This window comes from Phocoena phocoena, chromosome 5 (genome assembly GCF_963924675.1).
Source record: "Phocoena phocoena chromosome 5, mPhoPho1.1, whole genome shotgun sequence".
Taxonomy (NCBI): domain Eukaryota; kingdom Metazoa; phylum Chordata; class Mammalia; order Artiodactyla; family Phocoenidae; genus Phocoena; species Phocoena phocoena.
This window is the reverse complement of record NC_089223.1, coordinates 48,446,114-48,468,125: the sequence shown is the minus strand read 5'-3', so window position 1 is coordinate 48,468,125 and position 22,012 is coordinate 48,446,114. Positions and strand designations below refer to the sequence as shown.

The window sequence follows — 22,012 nt, the reverse complement described above, 5'->3', positions numbered from 1 at the left end:
CTCTTTGTTGTTGTCTGTGAAAATGTACAGGGGAGCCTTTCTATATGCTTCCTTTGCAGCTTACATGATGTCATGCTTTGTCAGTAGGGGGCACTGGAGAAACACTGTAGGAGGAAGTTGGTCTTTCTGGATTCTGGGAAGCTGACTTTCTTCCTTCACTGCTCTACCCAGAGTGCTTTCTTCAGTGCTAGTGGCCTGTAGGGTGCAGCTTTCTTTATGTTGTGTTCCTCCAACCCCTTTTGTAGCTTTTGATTTGGTTTGTGGTGGCACGGCCTGGAGGCCCGGTAGAGGCCTGTGTCCTAGTTCAGATCATTACTCTCCATACCTTCTCAACTTGGTGCATGCTCCCAGAGAGTGCCTTGTGGGGCTGATCATCTGTTAAGCCACTTGCCCCATCTTTGTCCCATGCAGCCTCAAAGATGCCACAGTCCAAGGCACACACAGAGTTGTACTAGGTTCCTGCAGAGATGGCCCCTGCAGTCCCCCCAGTCCTAGCAGCACTGGCAGCAGCACCCCTGACTTTTTTGTGTGCCTACCCTTCAGCCTCAGCTTACCTGTGCCCCCAGACTCTGTTTCCTGCAGACCTCCAGACACGGACACTCTGTGAGCTGGCTTTGTGCCTGCAGAGAAGCCCCAAGTCCCTCTGCTCACCTGTCCACCTGATCCACACTCCGGAGAGTTGTTCCTGATTGGCCTATGACTGTGGCCCTGCTGTGTCCTGGGCAACCAGAGGATGTCTCCCCTATCCACTGGGCTGCAACCACACCTTCTCCAATGAATTCTCAGCTCCTCTCTCCAAGCTTTTCCTTTGTGGGGTATTCTTCCTCAGCCTTAGGGTACCCTTTGGAGTTCTCTTCACGTTTTTATAGTTACTCTATCATCACAGCTAAGTTCTTTATATTAAATTTCCCCTGTTTAAATGACTGTGTGGTTTCTGTCTCCTGATTAGACACAGACTAATACAACTGATCACTATTAAGATACAACTTTTTTCACATACTTATTAGCCATTTGCATTTCCTCTTCTGCAATTTTACTTTTCAAGCCATATGTCTTATTTATTCTATCTGGGCATGGTATTTAAAAAAAACTTTTTTTTTTAACATCTTTATCGGGGTATAATTACTTTACAATGGTGTGTTAGTTTCTGCTTTATAACAAAGTGAATCAGTTATACATATACATATGTTCCCATATCTCTTCCCTCTTGCGTCTCCCTCCCTCCCCAGGCATGGTGTTTTTTAATGCATTTTGTAGACTTTCAATATATTAAAGACGAATCTTTTGTCATGTTTATGGCAGATACTTGACACTACTTTAAATAAGTATACTGAATTTTAACCATTACATTCGCTTTATTTTTGTGAGATGAGATTTTCTTAATAACTGATAGATAATAGGATGAAGATGCAAGCCCATGTCTTATTCAATAAAGGAGATTTCGTAGGACTGAAAAGCTCACAGCACACTTTTGCTTTTGTCTGGTTTAGGATTTGGTTACACTGAGAAGTAATACCTTTGTCTTAAACATGTTTCATATTTTGATAATTGATCTTCCAACTGGTTTTATTACATTCAACCTTATCCCATAGTGTGTGTAATATAATCAGTTTAATCCAATGCTTATGAGGAATGCAAATAGAACTAGTAGTGGAATGGAAAAGAGCTGCATAAAACTCCCTTTTAATATAGAGTTCATAAATAAAATCATAGATAATACTTGTGGCATTCTCAATGCTTTTTCAGATTGGTTAAGTGTACTTGATGGACCCTGAGTGTTGTTTTGTAGAATGAGTTGTCTTGGAGAAAAAGGGCAGAGCTCCAGATTTCCTGCCCAACTTCGACTACCACAGCTTTGCATTATCTTCTATATTCAGCAACAAATGGTTATCATGGGTCAAGCCTTAGCCTAGCCAACAAAATACACTAAATCTCTGTGATATGTTTGTTTGGAAAAATAAAGAAAACTAGTTCAATTGACAAAAGAAAAGCTTAAGAACACTTTTGAAAGTCATCTGTAGAACAGAGGGGGGAAAATAAAAGAAGGGCTCAGGTTGAGAAAATTACAATTTGGATTTCTTAACAGAGTCCATAATCTTTTCCATCCCAAAGGACAGATAGCTCTGATGTTATAGATAGCCCAAAGCCACGTATCCATAGAAAGATAGTCCTAGCTTTTATGAAAAGGCTAGAGTTTAAGGAGCTGTGAAACACCACCACCATCAGATTCCTTGGTGGGGTAGTAGTGTGCTGATTTTTTATTTTAAGAGCTGGCAGGTTTTACTTCTGAATCATTTCTGAGAGTCAGTTGATGAGAGTTCTCCTGACAGTTGAAGCTAAAATAAGTTTAAGCTGCATGGCGTCTGAAGATGCCATTTAAATTCAAGTTCATTGAGCGTTTTACTATAAAACCTATTTGAAATACATAGTATCCGAGCTTATTCCAGTTACTGAAACTAAATTCAAGTTCCTTCAGTCCAACTGTGAACCCTACTTAACCTCTTCAGTTTAAAGAGAGACAAGCTTTTACCACATTCAATTTCCTACAGATTCAAGTTCACATATATTTGTATAAATGCAAGTATAGAATTTATGCACTCAAATAGTTGTAACACCCTTCTAAGTTTGTTGAAGTGTTTTAGCAATAGTGACCAGTATTGCTAAACTGTTGTCTCTGTTTTTATTACCTGTTTACTTCGAAGACATTTCAGTATGATAGCCTTTTCTGTACTGAATCTGAAATAAGGAGAAAAAGAGTATTAACAACTGGACACATTTTGTGCCTTGAACCTTTTAAAGAACGAAGCACCCAGTGTGCAAGCTCTTAACTTACTTTGTTATTGTCCTTTGAATCTCTCTTTTCTCTTCTTCATTTAATCTTTGAAGGATGGATTCCAGGAGAGAAAAATGAAAGTTAATATACTGAGCCACCTGAAAGAAAAACAAACAACAAAAGCAGAGCATTTGTGTGAGAGATGCTGAGTGACGAGAGGGCAAAGACAGATTCAGGGCAATGGCATCCATACATCACTGTTAATTTCTTCTGCATCTTTATCCATGAGGAAAATGCGAGCATTCTTTTTGGATGGTCCCTGTAGGAGTCTATGCAGTAGCGGAATGTCTGTTTCCTTTAGCCGTCTCTGCTCTGCAAAAGAAAATAAGAATCAACTACAGTCAGAGGAAAAAAAGAAACATAATTTGTCCATTCATTTTGCTTCTTCAGCTCACTTTGAAAGACCTAAAAAGAGCATACAACAGGAGGAACTCACTCAAAAAAGTAAATTGAAATCAAAACCTTTAAATGAACTAAAAATGGACTTCTTTCTCTTGCTATCCTTCGGGGTTTGACTTTCTATCTCAGAATGCCAACTTTGCCTTTGGTTTGGACGTTCAGACAAATCTTCAGTCCCATTTATGACTTGTATCATGCAACACTCCTAAAAATTTTTTTTTACAATTTTTCATTCATTCAACAAATATTTATTGATCTTTCCTAGTTCCATTAATGTAATTCTATCTTTCTAGTAGTTCAGATCCAAAACTTTGTAATTATCTTCAGTTCTTCATTTCTCTCTCACCCCACATCCAATCCTTGGCTTTTCTTAAAAATATATTCAGAATTGTTATTCGCATCAGGGATATTTTGTATTATTTCATTAAACTATGGACTTCATCCATTCAACCATAATAATGAGATGAGAAAAAAAATAACTTCCTATTTGGTATAGTCCCAGAACTTCAAATTTCCAAAAGTCACAAATACTCCCACCACAAAATACTTCTAGCTTTCTGCTGAAGTAGTTTCACATCTGTGGTTTCATTTTAGGACACAGTGCCTTTACATTCATTTTCTTTCCTCCTTCCTTCCTCAAATATTTTTTGAGTTACAACTATGTACCAGGACTTGTTCTCTGTACTGGGTACACTACGGAAAAAGCAGACAAAAATCACTTCCCTCATGAACCTTACACTCTAGTGGAGAAGAAGATGATAAGGAAGATACATCAATAAGACATGTCACATATAGTGAGAAGTATTAAGGGGAAAAAATAAAGCAAGGGAGGGGGCAGAAAGCATGCACATGTGTAAATATATGTGTGCAGGGGAGAAGTTTGCAATTATTGTAGGGTGGTGGAGGAAGGCCTCACTGAAGATGTAACATTTGAACAAAGACCTGGAGGAGATGAGAGAGGAACCATGAAGCTATTTAGGGGAAGTGTGTGCCGAAAGGGTAAGTAAATAAATAGAGCACCTCTGAGGTCAGTGCATGCCTAATGCCGTCAAAGAGCAGCAAGGGAACAGGGTGGCTGGCACGGAGATGAGGGGAGGGTTGTTAAATGATGAAGAGAAGAGGTAATGGGACCAGCACAAAGACTGTGACTTTACTGTCAGAAGAGAGACCATCGGAGGATCTAAGAAGAGGTGTGACACGGTCTGACTTCCATGGTTAAAGAATAATCTGTCTGCTCTGTTGAAGTAGACTGAAGGGAAAAAGGTGGACCAGTTAGTCCTTTCTACAGCATCATGTATTTCCTTGGGCTTTTAAAAGTTCCAAGTGTCAGAACTGTTCTCATCCCCTGGACTGGACCTACCCCAGGAAAAAGGGCAAGAGAAGATCTAGAACATAGAAGTCCAGCTTCCCCACAATTAAAGTGACATCCATTCCTATGTCCACAGAGTCAGTGTTCATTGCTTTAATTCCTCTACCTTTTCTGAAGCAATGGGGAACCCGATAATTTAGCTCCTGTCATTAACCCACCAGAATCCTCTTCTGACCTTTACATCTTGTATTAACTTGGTTTTGCATCCTCGATTTGCTTCATTCTTGATATCACAGGGCAATGTTCCTTGCTTCATGGTCACCTGGGATAATTATTAGAAATATGCATTCCCAGACTGTCCTCAGATCTGGAGGGGCTTGAGAATTTGTGTTTTAAATGAACTCTCCAGGTGATTCTGAAGGGTGCTACAGTTCGAGAAATACTGTTATAGATCGTGCGCTTAGTAGATAAAAGGTATTAAAAAACACAGCTATCTGTTTTCCACATTACTACCCAAACAGGTGCTATACGCTTCATTCTTTTCTCTATTCCTGGTGCCTAAAAATGTCCTAGTTATGATTATCTTCACTTCTGGATTTCATGTATAAGAAATTTTGACACAATTTAAAAGAAAACATAATTTTCACAGGTAAAATTGAAATAACTACATTTTACAGTAAAAATAAGCATTTCCCCCTGATTTTAAAAATAACATACGTATTGGGGAGGGGAAAGGAGGTTATGTAGGTCAAAGAGTACAAATTTTCAGTTATTAGAAGAATAATTTCTGAGGATCTAATGTACACTTGAAAGTTGCTGAGAGTAGAGCTTAAGCATTCTTAGCCCAAGAAAAAAAAGAGTTAACTATGTAAACTGATGGATGTGTTGATTATCTTGATCTTGGTAATCGCTGCACAGTGTACATGTATGTTCCATCATCACATCGTACACTTTAAATATATACAATCATACTTGTCAGTTATTCTGAATTATTCCTCAACAACATACATACTACTGTAATTATGAGGAAAAGAATAAGGCAGAAAGTAAAAATCACCTGGAATCCCAGAACTCTAGGATAAACAGCTTTTCACTTTTTGTGGCCATCCCTTCACATATCTCTTTATGCACACACACAAACAATACATAAAGGTGGTCGTATCACACTTGCTATTTTTATTGTACACATATTTAAAAAAAATCATAATTTGTTTTTTCCTTTTGTGCTTTTTCTCCTTCCCATTGTCTTTTCTGTATCTCCCCAACACCCTAACCAAGTAATCAATGTTATTGGCTTGGTATTTATCTTTCCATACCTTTCTCCCTGATCATGTGATCATATAAACCACATATATAAATAGGGATTTATAATTCTGTTTTAAAAATGGGATCATACTATATACATTTATAGGCATCTTGCATTTTTAATTAAATGTATATTATAGAATTCCTTCCATTCAACTGGTATAGATATAACTCATTTCATTTAATGGTTGCCTAATAATCACTTATTAAATCATTCCTCTGTGATGGGTAACTTTGCCTTTAGCTTTTTGTCATTATAAATAGCCTTCCACATAAATCTGTAGGCAGTAGTCCTTTTATTTTTGTGAAACACATTCTCACCAGTGGAATTGCTGGGCTAAAGAATATGTATACTGTGGATTTTAACAAATGTTGCTAGAATGAATTTTAAGAAAGTAGACAGACAGATCTTCACCAGAATTGCAAGAACATACGCTTTTACCCTTACCCACACCAGACATAGGTGATAATATTACATTGAATTTAAGGATTGAATTTACATTTCCTTAACTTCTGCATTTCTTTTAATACTTGTATTTCCTTGAATTTAAGACTTTCCTAAAAATATTTACTGGTTACTTTGTTATTTTTTGAATTGCTTTATCATACTTTATTTTTATTGGATTGTCTTTTCACTATCATTTTGCAACAACTTTTTTTTTTTTAATTATTTTTTTATACCGTACACTGGCCTCTCACTGTTGTGGCCTCTCCCGTTGTGGAGCACAGGCTCCGGACGCGCAGGCTCAGTGGCCATGGCTCACAGGCCCAGCCGCTCCGCGGCATGTGGGATCTTCTCAGACCGGGGCACGAACCTGTGTCCCCTGCATCGGCAGGCGGACTCTCAACCACTGTGCCACCAGGGAAGCCCTGCAAGAACTTTTTGATATTGTATGCATTAATCTTTTTCTGATATTCTTCATAATGTTTGTATCTTTTTTTCTTTTTTTAAAAAAATATTTATTTTCTTATTAGTCGTCCATTTTATCCACATCAGTTTATACGTGTCAATCCCAATCTCCCAATTCATCACACACACACACACACACACACCCGCTGCTTTCCCCCCTTGGTGTCCATACATTTGTTCTCTACATCTGTGTCTCAATTTCTGCCCTGCAAACCCGTTCATCTGTACCATTTCCTAGGTTCCACATATATGTTAATATATGATATTTGTTTTTCTCTTTCTGACTTACTTCACTCTGTATGACAGTCTCTAGATGCATCCACGTCTCTACCAATGACCCAATTTTGTTCCTTTTTATGGCTGAGTAATATTCCATTGTATATATGTACCACATCTTCTTTATCCATTCGTCTGTCGATGGGCATTTAGGTTGCTTAGGTGGCTATTGTAAATAGTGCTGCAATGGACATTGGGGTGCATGTGTCTTTTTCTTTTTTTTTTTTTTTGGTACGCAGGCCTCTCACTGCTGTGGCCTCTCCCATTGTGGATCACAGAATCCAGATGCGCAGGCTCAGCAGCCATGGCTTACAGGCCCAGCCACTCCACGGCATGTGGGATCTTCCCGGACCAGGGCACGAACCCCTGTCCCCTGCATCGGCAGGCGGACTCTCAACCACTGCGCCACCAGGGAAGCCCCGCATGTGTCTTTTTGAATTATGGTTTTCTCTGGGTATATGCCCAGTAGTGGGATTGCTGGGTCATATGGTAATTCTATTCTTAGTTCTTTAAGGAACCTCCATACTGTTCTCCATAGTGGCTGTATCAATTTACACCAACAGTGCAAGAAGTTTCCCTTTTTTCCACACCCTCTCCAGCATTTGTTGTTTGTAGATTTTCTGATGATACCCATTCTAACTGGTGTGAGGTGATACCTCATTGTAGTTTTGATTTGCCTTTCTCTAATTAATGATGTTGAGCATTCTTTCATGTGTTTGTTGGCAATCTGTATATCTTCTTTGGAGAAATGTTTATTTAGGTCTTCTGCCCATTTTTGGATTGGGTTGTTTGTTTTTTTACTATGAGCTGTTTATATATTTTGCAGATTAATCCTTTGTCCAGTGATTCATTTGCAAATATTTTCTCCCATTCTGATTGTTGTCTTTTCGTCTTGTTTATGGTTTCCTTTGCTGTGCAAAACCTTTGAAGTTTCATTAGGTCCCAACTTGTTTATTTTTGTTTTTATTTCCATTACTCTAGGAGGTGGATCAAAAAATATCTTGGGGGCTTCCCTGGTGGCGCAGTGGTTGAGAGTCCACCTGCCGATGCAGGGAACACGGGTTCGTGCCCCGGTCTGGGAAGATCCCACATGCCGCAGAGCGGCTGGGCCTGTGAGTCATGGCCGCTGAGCCTGTGCGTCCGGAGCCTGTGCTCCACAACGGCAGAAGCCAGAACAGTGAGAGGCACACGTACCGAAAAACAAAAAACAAAAAACAAAATCTTGGTGTGATTTATGTGAAAGAGTGTTCTGCCTATATTTTCCTCAAAGCGTTTTATAATGCCTGGTCTTACATTTAGGTCTTTAATGCATTTTAGGTTTATTTTTGTGTATGGTGTTAAGGAGTGCTCTAATTTCATTCTTTTACATGTAGCTGTCCAGCTTTCCCAGCACGACTTATTGAAGAGGCTGTCTTTTCTCCATTGATTTCTTGCCACCTTTGTCATAGATTAGTTGACCATGGTGCGTGGGTTTATCTCTGGGCTTTCTATCCTGTTCCATTGATCTATATTTCTGTTTTTGTGCCAGTACCATATTGTCTTGATTACTGTAGCTTTGTAGTATAGTCTGAAGTCAGGGAGTCTGATTCCTCCAGCTCCAGTTTTTTCCCTCAAGACTGCTTTGGCTATTTGGGGTCTTTTGTGTCTCCATACAAATTTTAAGATTCTTTTGTTCTAGGTCTGTAAAAAATGCCATTGATAGTTTGTTAGGGATTGCAATGAATCTGTAGATTGCCTTGGGTAGTATAGTCATTTTCACAATGTTGATTCTTCCAATCCAAGAACATGGTGTATCTCTCCATCTGTTGGTGTCATCTTTAATTTCTTTCATCAGTTTATTATAGTTTCCTGCATACAGGTCTTTTGTCTCCCTAAGTAAGTTTATTCCTAGGTATTTTATTCTTTTTGTTGCAATGGTAAATGGGAGTGTTTCCTTAATTTCTCTTTCAGATTTTTCATCATTAGTGTATTGGAATGCAAGAGATTTCTGTGCATTAATTTTGTATCCTGCTACTTTATCAAATTCATTGATTAGCTCTAGTAGTTTTCTGGTGGCATCTTTAGGATTATCTATGTATAGTATCATGTCATCTGCAAACAGTGACAGTTTTACTTCTTCTTTTCCAATTTGTATTCCTTTTATTTCTTTTTCTTCTCTGATTGCCGTGGCAAGGACTTCCAAAACTATGTTGCATAACAGTGGTGAGAGTGGACATCCTTGTCTTGTTCCTGATCCTAGAGGAAATGCTTTCAGTTTTTCACCATTGAGAATGATGTTTGCTGTGGGTTTGTCATATATGACCTTTATTATGCTGATGTAGGTTCCCTCTATGCCCACTTTCTGGAGAGATTTTTTCATAAATAGGTGTTGAATTTTGTCAAAAGCTTTTTCTGCATCTACTGAGATGATCATATGGTTTTTATTCTTCAATTTGTTAATATGGTGTATCACATTGATTGATTTGCATATACTGAAGAATCCTTGCATCTCTGGGATAAATCCCACTTGATCATGGTGTATGATCCTTTTAATGTGTTGTTAGATCCTGTTTGCTAGTATTTTGTTGAGGATTTTTGCATCTATATTCATCAGTGATATTGGTCTGTAATTTTCTTTTCTTATCGTATCTTTGTCTGGTTTTGGTATCAGGGTAATGGTGGCCTCATAGAATGAGTTTAGGAGTTTTCCTTCTTCTGCAATTGTTTGGAAGCGTTTGAGAAGGATGAGTGTTAGCTCTTCTCTAAATGTTTGATAGAATTCGCCTGTGAAACCATCTGGTCCTGGACTTTTGTTTGTTGGAAGATTTTTAATCACAGTTTCAATTTCATTACTTGTGATTGGTCTGTTCATATTTTCTATTTCTTCCTGGTTCAGTCTTGGAAGGTTATACCTTTCTAAGAATTTGTCTGTTTCTTCCAGGTTGTCCATTTTATTGGCATAGAGTTGCTTGTAGTAGTCTCTTAGGATGCTTTGTATTTCTGCAGTGTCAGTTGTAACTTCTCCGTTTCCACTTCTAATTTTATTGATTTGAGTCCTCGCCCTCTTTTTCTTGATGAGTCTGGCTAATGGTTTATCAATTTTGTTTATCTTCTCAAAGAACTAGCTTTTAGTTTTATTGACCTTTGCTACTGTTTTCTTTGTTTCTATTTCATTTATTTCTGCTCTGATCTTTATTTCTTTCCTTCTGCTAACTTTGGGTTTTGTTTGTTCTTCTTTCCCTAGTTCCTTTAGGTATAACTTTAGATTGTTTATTTGAGATTTTTCTTGTTTCTTGAGGTAGGCTTGTATAGCTATAAACTTCCCTCTTAGAACTGCTTTTGCTGCATCCCATAGGTTTTGGATTGTCGTGTTTTCATTGTCATTTGTCTCTAGGTATTGTTTGATTTCTTTAGTGATCTCTTGGTTATTAAGTAACAGATTGTTTACCCTCCATGTGTTTGTGTTTTTTTCCCTGTAATTGATTTCTAATTTCATAGTATTGTGGTCAGAAAAGATGCTTGGTATGATTTCAGTTTTCTTAAATTTACTGAGGCTTGATTTGTGACCCAAGATGTGATGTATCCTGGAGAATGTTCCATGCACACTGGAAAAGAAAGTGTAATCTGCTGTTTTTGGGTGGAATGTCCTATAAATATCAATTAAATCTATGTGGTCTATTGTGTCATTTAAAGCTTGTGTTTCCTTATTAATTTTCTGTTTGGATGATCTGTCCATTGGTGTAAGTGAGGTGTTAAAGTCCCCCAGTATTACTGTGTTACTGTTGATTTCCCCTTTTAGAGCTGTTATCAGTTGCCTTATGTATTGAGGTGCTCCTATGCTCGGTGCATATATATTTATAATTGTTATATCTTCTTCTTGGATTGATCCCTTGATCATTATGTAGTGTCCTTCCTTGTCTCTTGCAACATTCTTTATTTTAAAGTCTATTTCATCTGATATGAGTATTGCTACTCCAGCTTTCTTTTGATTTCCGTTTGCATGGAATATTTTTTTCCATCCCCTCACTTCAGCCAGTATGTGTCCCTAGATCTGAAGTGGGTCTCTTGTAGACAGCGTATATATGGGTCTTGTTTTTGTATCCATTCAGCAAGCCTGTGTCTTTTGGTTGGAGCATTTAATCCTTTCACATTTAAGGTAATTATCAATATGCATGTTCTTATTACCTTTTTCTTAATTGTTTTGGGTTTGTTTTTGTAGGTTCTTTTCTTCTCTTGTGTTTCACACTTAGAGAAGTTCCTTTAGCATTTGTTGTAGAGCTGGTTTGGTGGTGCTGAATTCACTTAGGTTTTGCTTGTCTGTAAAGCTTTTGATTTCTTCATCAAACCTGAATGAGATCCTTGTTGGGTAGAGTAATCTTGGTTGTAGGTTCTTCCCTTTCATCACTTTAAGTATAACATACCACTCCCTTCTGGCTTGTAGAGTTTCTGCCGAGAAATCAGCTGTTAACCTTATGGGAGTTCCCTTGCATGTTATTTGTCGTTTTTCCCTTGCAGCTTTCAGTAATTTTTCTTTGTCTTTTTGCCAATTTGATTACTGTGTCTGAATGTGTTTCTCCTTGGGTTTGTCCTGTATGGGACTCTCTGCATTTCCTGGACTTGGGTGGCTATTTCCTTTCCCATGTTAGGGAAGTTTTTGACTATAATCTCTTCAAGTATTTTCTCGGGTCCTTTCTCTCTCTCTTCTCCTTCTGGGACCCCTATAATGCGAATGTTGTTGGGTTTAATGTTGTCCCAGGGGTCTCTTAAGCTGTCTTCATTTCTTTTCATTCTTTTTTCTTTATTCTGTTCCACAGCAGTGAATTCCACCATTGTGTCTTCCAGGTCACTTATCCGTTTTTCTGCCTCAGTTATTCTGCTATTGATTCCTTCTAGTGTAGTTTTCATTTCAGTTATTGTATTGTTCATCTCTGTTTGTTTGTTCTTTAATTCTTCTAGATCTTTGTTAATCACTTCTTGCACCTTCTCAATCTTTGCCTCCATTCTTTTTCTGAGGTCCTGGATTATCTTCACTGTCATTATTCTGAATTCTTTTTCTGGAAGTTTGCCTATCTCCACTTCATTTAGTTGTTTTTCTGGGGTTTTATCTTGTTCCTTCATCTGGTACGTAGCCCTCTGCCTTTTCATCTTGTCTATCTTTCTGTGAATGTAGTTTTTGTTCCACAGGCTGCAGGATTGTAGTTCTTCTTGCTTCTGCTCTCTGCCCTCACTCTGGGCCTTTAACTATTTGCTGGGCTTTTTTCAGAGGCAGCAGTGTAGAAAGACACCACAGGGTCTGCTTCTAGGCCTTCTGCTTCTGCTCCAAGTCCTCTTCAGTGGTGCCTATCTCTGTGATTTTCTTCCATAGCAGTTGATAGTTGAATCAGTTTTAAAACTTTGTTTATATGTCTACAGTTGCTTTCATTGTGACCCTTCTTCATAATGTTTTTATCGTCTATCAATACATTTTTATACAGTTCAATGTTTCTACCTTTTAGTTCTTTTCTAAAACAACTAGAATGAATACACACATACATACACACACACACACTCTTAGAATTTTAAAAAATTTAATATTTTTTTATATATAAGCTTTTGAATTATAAGGACTTTAATTTTGTATGTGTTTGGAAATCCAGCTTTCATTTTCTTGTAATTGTTCCAGATCAAAATGTATTATTTTATTCTATTCAATTTCTGGCTCAAACATTCCGATACTTAAATTATAACCTGAGCTACTTTTATAATTTAACATTTAAAATTTTTCAGTTTTAAGGCTTTCAAATATTTCATTTTAGTATTGCTTTAGGGTTTCTCTAATCTTTCACTCCCTGCTCCTAGCACCCCACATATAGACTCTTTCCAATGTCCTGCTGCTAAACTTTTACCTCCACCACAAAGTTCTGCACATTTTTCTCTACTGAGGAAGAGAGAACACTCCCACAATGTGTCAGACACTGTGCTAAGAAAGATGAGGAAGAAGTGATATGTAGGAGCTAGAATGATAAGAGAAAGTGAAAAAGAAAGAAGTACAGAGGTCAACTTAAATGCCTAACAATTCCTGGGAACCTTCCACCTATTCTCCAGTGCTCTTTGATTGCCATTCAGATAATTTAATGACTGGCCAACAAGCAAAGTCTTTTGTATTATAAACTCTTCTAGGATACCTTATTCTTAGGGTGTCTTCCTCTGAAATTGTGAAATATGAATAATGTTAAACACTCGCCCTCTCTTCCTTCTTCCTTCCCTCCCTCCTTCCCTCCCTCCCTCCCGTTCTTCCACAGAAGGAGGTAAACTGCTTTTCTGCCTTTCTTATGGGCAGAAAACGATAACACACTGGAGTCATGTTAGAACAACCACCAAGCTTTCTTACCTCCTGTTGCAAAAATAATGTAAAGTGCAAAATCCTGGGCACTATTTTCAATCTGTCAATGGAAAAGAAAGAACAGACGTGAATTCTTTGTCGTCAATGTTTTCTAAGCCAATCAGACCCAAATTATATATGTTTCTTCACCTTCATTTTTCACTTTCAGATATAAAACCTTTTCTGCTCCCTGGGGATAATGTAATTTCTCAGGCACAGTCCATTTGTATTATAAATGGACCCATGCAGTTCAAACCTGTTTTGTTCAAGGGCCAACCATACATAGGAAAGAATTCTTTGGAACTGAACATTTAATTTCAGAAAAATCCATTTATGTGCCTACAGTTAAATTATATACAAGATATTTATAGCTCAGTTCACTGATAAAGATTACCTTAAATTTTTGGAGAATTTGCTTTATTACTTCTTCAGTTCTCATATTACTGTTTATTCTGACCTTCGTTTCTGATCCAAAGGCTGGAGTGAAAATTGATGTCTAGAAGAGAAAAAAAAAGATTGATATAATTTTAAGGACTTAATGTGACAAACTAACGAGAGTCAACATTTTGAACCTGGACTTCCTTTGGAGAAAAAAATCCAAGATCATCAGTTTAAAAATTTGCTTTCTTATTTTTACTTTCCTTGTTGTTGTTGAATACTGTACAATGTATGCCTTTAAGCAGCTTTATATTTTTTCTAGAGTAAGTTAGGTAAAACATTATTTGAGAATGTTCAAAACAGTTTCACTAGATGGTGACACCATTCTTCAGTGTAGTTTAAGATTTCAAAATTCCCTTCTGGTTGGGAATAATTGTTCTAAATTGTTTTAATTTGAGCTGTATAGAATCACTCCTTTTTGGTTGGTCAGAAATGGTCCAGTGTTGGCAATTTCATATGGTTCAGCCTATATCTCAACTGAGGATTGAGGTAAAAGTGCTGCTAATTGAATATCTAGAACAATATTTCCTGCAAGTTGCTCTAATCAAGAGTCTGCCTTTTAGATAATACCTGGTAAAAGATTTCTATGGTCAGATAAATCTGATACATCTCTCCTGGGGATTAGTAATGCACCATAAAAAAACATAAGAAACATCGCCATAAAATTTTTTCTCATTATTTGATCATTATTCCTGTTTTAAAATAAATAGAATCCTGAGAGAGATGAAAAAAATTAAATGGAAAATTCCAGAAATAAATAATTCATACATTTTAAATTGTGTGCCATTCTGAGTAGCATGATAAAATCTTGCACCATCCTACTCCATCTGGCCCAAGATCCCCAACCATTGACAATGTCTGCTCCTGACAGCCAACTATTGATATCATCATGGCTTGATGGTTCAGGATCATCTGAAGCAGATGATCCCCCTTCTGACATATTGTCAGAAGGTCAAGAGTAGCCTAATGCTGCATCACCATGCCTCCTTATTCACCTCACTTCATCTCATCACACCACAGGTATTTTATCATCTCACACCCTTACAAAGGTGAATACAGTGCAATAAGATATTTTGAGAGAGATGGAGGGAGAGAGAGACCACATTCACATAACATTTTTTACAGTATATTTTTATAAATATTCTACCTTACTATTAGATATTGTTGTTAATATCTTATTTTGCCTAATTTATACATTAAACTTTATCATAGGTATGTATGTATAGGAAAAAACATAGTATATATAGAATTCAGTACTATCCTTAGTTTCAGGTATCCACTGGGAGTCTTGGAATGCATTCCCTTGGGACTACTGCATCACAGTCTCAGCCTCTAATACTTGGAGGCATTATCAAGAGGTTTCATGATATAAAAACATATCTTATGACTATATCAACTTAAATTCCTAGATGCCCATCATTGCATACACATTGATAGAGTGCTTTGGGTTTCAGGGTTTTGTTTTCTGCTAGTTATTATACTGCAGTGAATGATATTTGTGTAAAATATCTTTAGTTCCACTTGATCTCTTTCAATCAATATCAATAAAGCTAACTGTAAACGGAGTTCTTCCTTCGTGCAGATACTTATGCTAAGTACTCAACTCACTTCATTCCACTTAATCCCATCAACAGCCTCGTAAAGAAGGAAGGATGAAGGAATGAAGGCTAAGAGATTGAGTACTTTTTTATTTGCTCAGCAAGAATTTGCAATCAGGTCATCAGGCTGCAATGCCCAAGCATTCACCTATGATGCTGTGCTGCCCACTTTAGTGCCCATTTCATTCTTAGCTCCGCCTATCCCATCTGGAAGCTGCTCATTTGGAATAATGTGGCTTTCACAGCCTACTTTAACAGAAATCACCTCACAAGTGCTGATGACATACAGCATAATTCTGAGGAGGAGAAGAAACCAGGACAATTGGTAGTTGCATATCTGTGGGGGACTGTCAATGTTACTTTTTGGCCAGGAGGAAGTTCTTGAGCCAGAAAAATGTCTAATTTGAACAGAGGATTCACAAGGGAGATTTCTCCATACCAGTCTCCAAAGGAACATATGGATACTCTCCCAAGGGATGAAAAAGAAGGAAAAAAGATAGAAAGCCCTAAAGAAAAAAGCTTATGATGAATGAGTCAATATTTTGTACGAAAGGGCTTAGAGTGGTGCCTTGCACAGTGAGTGCTTTTTAAGTATTTATTGAATGAATGGATGAATGATCCCTAGTATATGACATGAAAAATTTGAGTTCTACAAAAACATGATGTATTTCCTACCTTCGACCAAGTTAAATGTCTTATAAATACTATAGAAAGGCACATATATATTTAACACATATTAAGTGAAAAAAATCAAAATGCAAATAGTATAAACTACAATTGCACTTGTGGGTGATATGGGTTTATGTATATGAGTTTATGTATAAGACCTGGAAAATTTAATTGATCAGAATAAACCAGTCTATAGCTGATTTTTTCCTTTTATTTAAATATTAATGTTTGAATGTACTTTGAACCAATCTCTTTTGTAGCACTTACATATTTTAATACCATTTGTGGATGTATTGGTTTCTTTGCCCAAGCCCTGAGCTCCATGCTGGCAAAGGTATCAATTGAGTCATCTTTATATTTCCAGTGTGTATCACAGGGCCTGCCACTTAGGGTTCACTGATCACGTTGGTTAAGAACTTGGGTTCTGGCATCAGACAGAAGCTGGGTTCGGGTTCAGAGTTGCTACTTAAAAGCAGTGTGACCGGTGATGGATTGTGTAACCTCTGTGAACCTCAGTTAACTCATACGTAAAGTAGGGAATATAATGGTATCTGCTTCATAGGATTGTTTTAGTGATTAATGAGATAATCCATCAAAACAGTTTAATGCTTAACACATAGAGAGTACCCAGTAATAATAGTAGTAGTATATCTAAAGGCATTATTATTATTTTTAATTATAAATTGAATTGAGGGCTTCCCTGGTGGCGCAGTGGTTGAGGGTCCGCCTGCCAATGCAGAGGACACGGGTTCATGCCCCGGTCCGGGAAGATCCCACATGCCGCGGAGCGGCTGGATCCGTGAGCCGTGGCCGCTGAGCCTGCGGGTCCGGAGCCTGTGCTCCATAACGGGAGAGGCCACCACAGTGAGAGGCCCGCGTACCACACACACACACACACAAATTGAATTGAGTGATATTGTTAGCACAATAGACAACATTCTTTTAAATGACATTAATGAAACTGGAACTCACTTCATGGTTATAAAAGTGTCCGTTAATAGAGGCCCTATGCTTCTGTCTGTCCTTTCTGTCCATCATCGGAGGCTTCATCCTTTTTCTCACCAGGGTTGCTTCACTCATGGTTCTATAGAGCAATGGGGATTCAGGTTCTTCATCTGCATGAAGCTTCAGAGTGCTACTGTGATAAGATAAATAATCTGGGGAGAATAAAGATTATAAGCCCATATAATTTAGCTGCTCACCTCTTTGCATCGTGGGTGGATTTGATTACATACTTAGTAATTATATAGCTATGCAATGGACTATAATGCTTTTAAACAGAAAACAGCAATGATCTTCTTAAAGAATAGGGTCATCTGGTGACACTTGTTTTCCATTTTACCTTGGAATTTTAATTATATTGTAATTAGAGTATAAGTATGTGATACTTCATCTTTCTCTAGCACTGGTGCTTAAATAAAAATAGATTTTTATTGTATCTTTGGTGCCAAGAGATTGGGATTCCCTTGTGTTTAGATGAGTGTTGTCAAAGGGCTAATTATAAGGACCCTTATATAAAAGATGCCAAAAGGCCATAAGACAAAAATAAGGGAATCCGGGAAGGAGCCTCATGTTTGTTACAGAATCTGAGTTGTTATAGAGACAGCAGAGAGGACTGAACTGAGAATGCTTTGAAAAAAATGAAGCTAAACATTGGAAGTTGTTGGTAGATTCATGAAGATAATGCCAGCACCATACCCTTGTTCAGTCTGAAGTCAGTTTGGTAATATCACCATCCCGGGAATGTGAACCCCACCCCAGCCTCAGTCATCATCTTCTCCTTGGGTCTCTACATATTACATGAAAATGAAATCCGTGTAAAATGTAAGATATCATGCCCGAGTCTCAGTAAATGACAGATACTAATATTATTACTAACACATCATCATTATCATGATTACTGTTGTCACATGTCATAGGGGCTGGCATTTTCCATTCGTTTGTCAAATTTGATATGAACTCACTTGATGTTCAAGTAGATTTCTCTTTTTTAAATAAATGCTTGAAACAACCCTATCAGATATAGTGAATGCAGTATATCTGCCTCTGAGAAGCAATGTTATATAAATATCTATTAACCGAAATGTTCAACTTCTCAAAAGATGTAAAATTCAATCTGAAGGGCTTGGTCTAACATAGAAATCTTCTGAGTATAATAAATGATCCTAATCCTTGGGGAAAATATAAAACAATTTTATGTACACAAACTTTATTCAAACCATCAGTTCTCCCTAATCTAGTAAATCTAAGGGACCTCATGTAATTAAAAAAATAATGTTTTTATATAGCAAAGTAAGGTTCTTAAACATCATATGAGCACTGTAGTGACTTAAGTTAGTATGTTTCTAAAATATATTTTTTAATATAAAATAAGGGTTTAATAAGTAACGGTAGGGCCTCCCTGGTGGCGCAGTGGTTGGGAGTCCGCCTGCCGATGGAGGGGACACGGGTTCGTGCCCCGGTCCGGAAAGATCCCACATGCCGCGGAGTGGCTGGGCCTGTGAGCCATGGCCGCTGAGCCTGCGCGTCCAGAGCCTATGCTCCGCAATGGGAGAAGCCACAACGGTGAGAGGCCCGCGTACCGCAAAAAAAAAAAAAAAAAAAAAAGTAACGGTATATAAAATGTTGAATTTCAGAAAAACATTTAGGATTCATGCTTTGTATTAGTTTAAAAAAGTCTCCTCATTAATAAGATTTTGATACTGACCTTCCTGGGAATCTGTTGCTCCAGACACTGGAATCTGAGTCCTGTCCAAATCACTAATACGGTAAAGATCATCAAATTCTCCCCAGCGTGTCATTCCCCTGAAAAGTAATAAATCTTGTAAGTGATATTATTCTATTCATAAAAAGGCGTAGGATGGTTTTCAGATTTACAGTATTAATATAATGCTGTGGGCCTCTGTAGGTAGACACATCATCCTAAATTATAACAATTTTTTATATTATTAAAATTATATTTATACCAGAGTAGTCAGCTTGCATTTTAAATAATTCTTGTACTGATTTTGAGCATGTTTTGACACAATAATTCAGTTACACACTGAACCACAAGATTATATAGATTCTGTAAAACATATGTGCCAATGGAATTAGTAGAAACCAATATAATCCATTTTTTTAAACATCTTTATTGGGGTATAATTGCTTTACAATGGTGTGTTAGTTTCTGCTTTATAACAAAGTGAATCAGCTATACATATACAATATCTCCTCCCTCTTGCAACTCCCTCTCACCCTCGTTATCTCACCCCTCTAGGTGGTCACAAAGCACTGAGCTGACCTCCCTGTGCTATGCAGCTGCTTCCCACTAGCTATTTATTTTACATTTGGTAATGTATATATGTCCATGCCCCTCTCACTTCGTCCCAGCTTACCCTTCCCCCTCCCCTTGTCCTCAAGTCCATTCTCTACATCTGTGTCTTTATTCCTGTCCTGCCCCTAGGTTCTTCAGAACCCCTCCCCGACGTTTTTTTAAGATTCCATATATATGTGTTAGCATACAGTATTTGTTTTTCTCTTTCTGACTTACCTCACTCTGTATGACAAACTCTAGGTCCATCCACCTCTCTACAAATAACTCAATTTCATTTCTTTTTATGGCTGAGTAATATTCCATTGTATATATGTGTCACATCTTTATCCATTCATCTGTCGATGGACACATATGTTCACCTTATTTTTGATAAGAGAGGCAAGAATATACAATGGAGAAAAGACAGCCTTTTCAATAAGTGGTGCTGGGAAAACGGGAAAGCTACATGTAAAAGAAAGAAATTAGCACACTCCCTAACACCATACAGAATCCATTCTTATACAGATATCTCACAATGCTTTTAGGAGAGTTTAGATACAGAGTGTTTATTCTGCCAACTTGCATTAAGTTCCTGTTGTATTCAAAGCATTTTTAGGTAAAGTGACTCCAATATAATGATATAAAGCCTATCTTTAAGACCCTTGAGCACTATAAAGAATGCGATTTATAAAGGAGGAAAGTGTATGAGAAACTTCTTTTCTGACAATCATGATTTATATAGGGTACTAACAATTTTCAATGCATTCTAATGCCCAGAATACATAAAACTGGGCAACGGCTTATTTTTACCAGTTGGGCCAACACTCATTGTTATTTTCTTTCTGGCTTTAGATAAGCTACTTATCTTCTCTGTGCATTAGTGTTCTCACCTATGAAATGGGGATGATTATAGTATGAGGTAGGATAAGGTTATTGAGAAGATTAAATGAGTTAATTTGTGTAAAATCCTTGAAAAAGTGCCCAACACAGAGTAAGCACTCAATATGTGTTAAAAACTATTGTGATCGTCCTCATCTTCATTGTTATCCTCATCATAATCCCCATCCATTTCATGATGGGTCAGGAGCCATTAGGGATCCAAGGTATTCCTAGATATCTCTAGGTTAATAGACACTATCGTAGCTGGGACCCGTCTTAGTCCTACTAAAAGTCTCTTCCATAATGTCTGTTTTCCTTATGACCAAAAAATATTCACCCATAGGGAATCTGTGGCATTAATTCTTCCCAAATGTCACTGGTGGCAATAGCAACAAAAAATGCTTATTCATACTAGTGGTGGCAAATATGAATAAACATGGTCCTTTTCTTCCTTGATCTCTGAATTCCTTTGATGTCTTTTTACAACTTCTATATCATTTGAGCCTCATATTAAAAGCCTTATGACATAGATAAGATAATCCTAATATATTTGTTTATTAATTTTCTAGTAAGCTGTACTATACAGAATATAGCCAGTCAAAATAAATGTCTTAAAAGTCCAAGAACTTTAGGCAATAACTTTAACTCAAAGGAGAACTGTTTTGGTCCTGACTCAGACTCTAGTTATTCTTCCTTTTTTATTTTCATTTGAAGTATAGTTAATTTACAATGTTTTAGGTGTATAGCAAAGTGATTAATATATATATATGTATATATTTCCTTTTTCAGATTCTTTTCCATTATAGGTTATTACAAGATATTGAATATAGTTTTTGTGCTATACAGGAGGTCCTTGTTGTTTACCTATTTTATATATAGTAGTGTGTATCTGTTAATCCCAAACTCCTAATTTATCCTTCCCCCACTTTTCCCCTTTGGTAACCATAAGTTTGTTTTCTGTGCCTGTGAGTCTATTTCTGTTTTGTAAATAAGTTCATTTGTATCATTTGTTTTAGATTCCACATATAAGTGATATTTGTGGTATTTATCTTTGTCTGATTTACTTCACTCAGTATGATGTTCTCCAGGTCCATCCATCTTGCTGCAAATGGAATTATTTAATTCTTTTTTATGGCTGAGTAATATTCCATTTTATATATATATATATATATATATATATATATATATATATATATATATAACATCATCTTTATCCATTCATCTTTCAATGGACATTTAGGTTGCTTCCAAGTCTTGGCGACTGTAAATAGTGCTGCTATGAACATTGGGGTTCATGTATCTTTTCAAATTAGAGTTTTAATCTTTTACGGATATATGCCCAGGAGTGGGATTGCAGTATAATATGCTAACTCTATTTTTATTTTTTTAAGGAACCTCCATAATGTTCTCCATAGTGGCTGTACCAATTTACATTGCCACAAAGAGTGTAGGAGGGCTCCCTTTTCTAGTTATTCTTATGAGAGATAAAATTATCAATTTTCCCCAATCTATAGAAGATTAATTGAAAAAGGCAGATGTGATTATCATAGAAAGAGTGTTGGCAATGGAAAAGACAGAATACCAACGAAAAATGGAAACTAAAAAGGCAAAGCACCCCAATGCTATCTCCCATGGGGGAAGATGAGAGAGCCCAAGCATACCAGACCAGTGATGTGCTATAAATTCTTGGTAATCCTGCCCAACTTCACCCCTGTCCTCACCTTCTCTCAGCTTAGTGGTGTCACAGAAATACAGAGAAAC

At 37.2% G+C, this 22,012-nt stretch overlaps 1 protein-coding gene across 2 annotated transcripts in view; it reads right to left on the bottom strand.

The window, feature by feature from the left end:
• Positions 1 to 2,660: 2,660 nt before the first annotated feature.
• RASSF6 (Ras association domain family member 6) overlaps positions 2,661 to 22,012 on the bottom strand; it is a 47,335-nt gene continuing 27,983 nt past the window's right edge. Inside the window, exons 4-10 of one of the 2 annotated variants that reach the window (XM_065878095.1) lie at positions 18,785 to 18,882; positions 17,050 to 17,234; positions 13,767 to 13,868; positions 13,382 to 13,433; positions 3,027 to 3,145; positions 2,834 to 2,931; positions 2,661 to 2,736 (exon numbers count right to left, since the gene is read on the bottom strand). In XM_065878095.1, the coding sequence (XP_065734167.1) occupies positions 2,661 to 2,736; positions 2,834 to 2,931; positions 3,027 to 3,145; positions 13,382 to 13,433; positions 13,767 to 13,868; positions 17,050 to 17,234; positions 18,785 to 18,882 (730 nt within the window). The remainder of the gene's footprint in view (positions 2,737 to 2,833; positions 2,932 to 3,026; positions 3,146 to 13,381; positions 13,434 to 13,766; positions 13,869 to 17,049; positions 17,235 to 18,784; positions 18,883 to 22,012) is intronic. The other variant, XM_065878094.1, reaches the window with a different exon arrangement.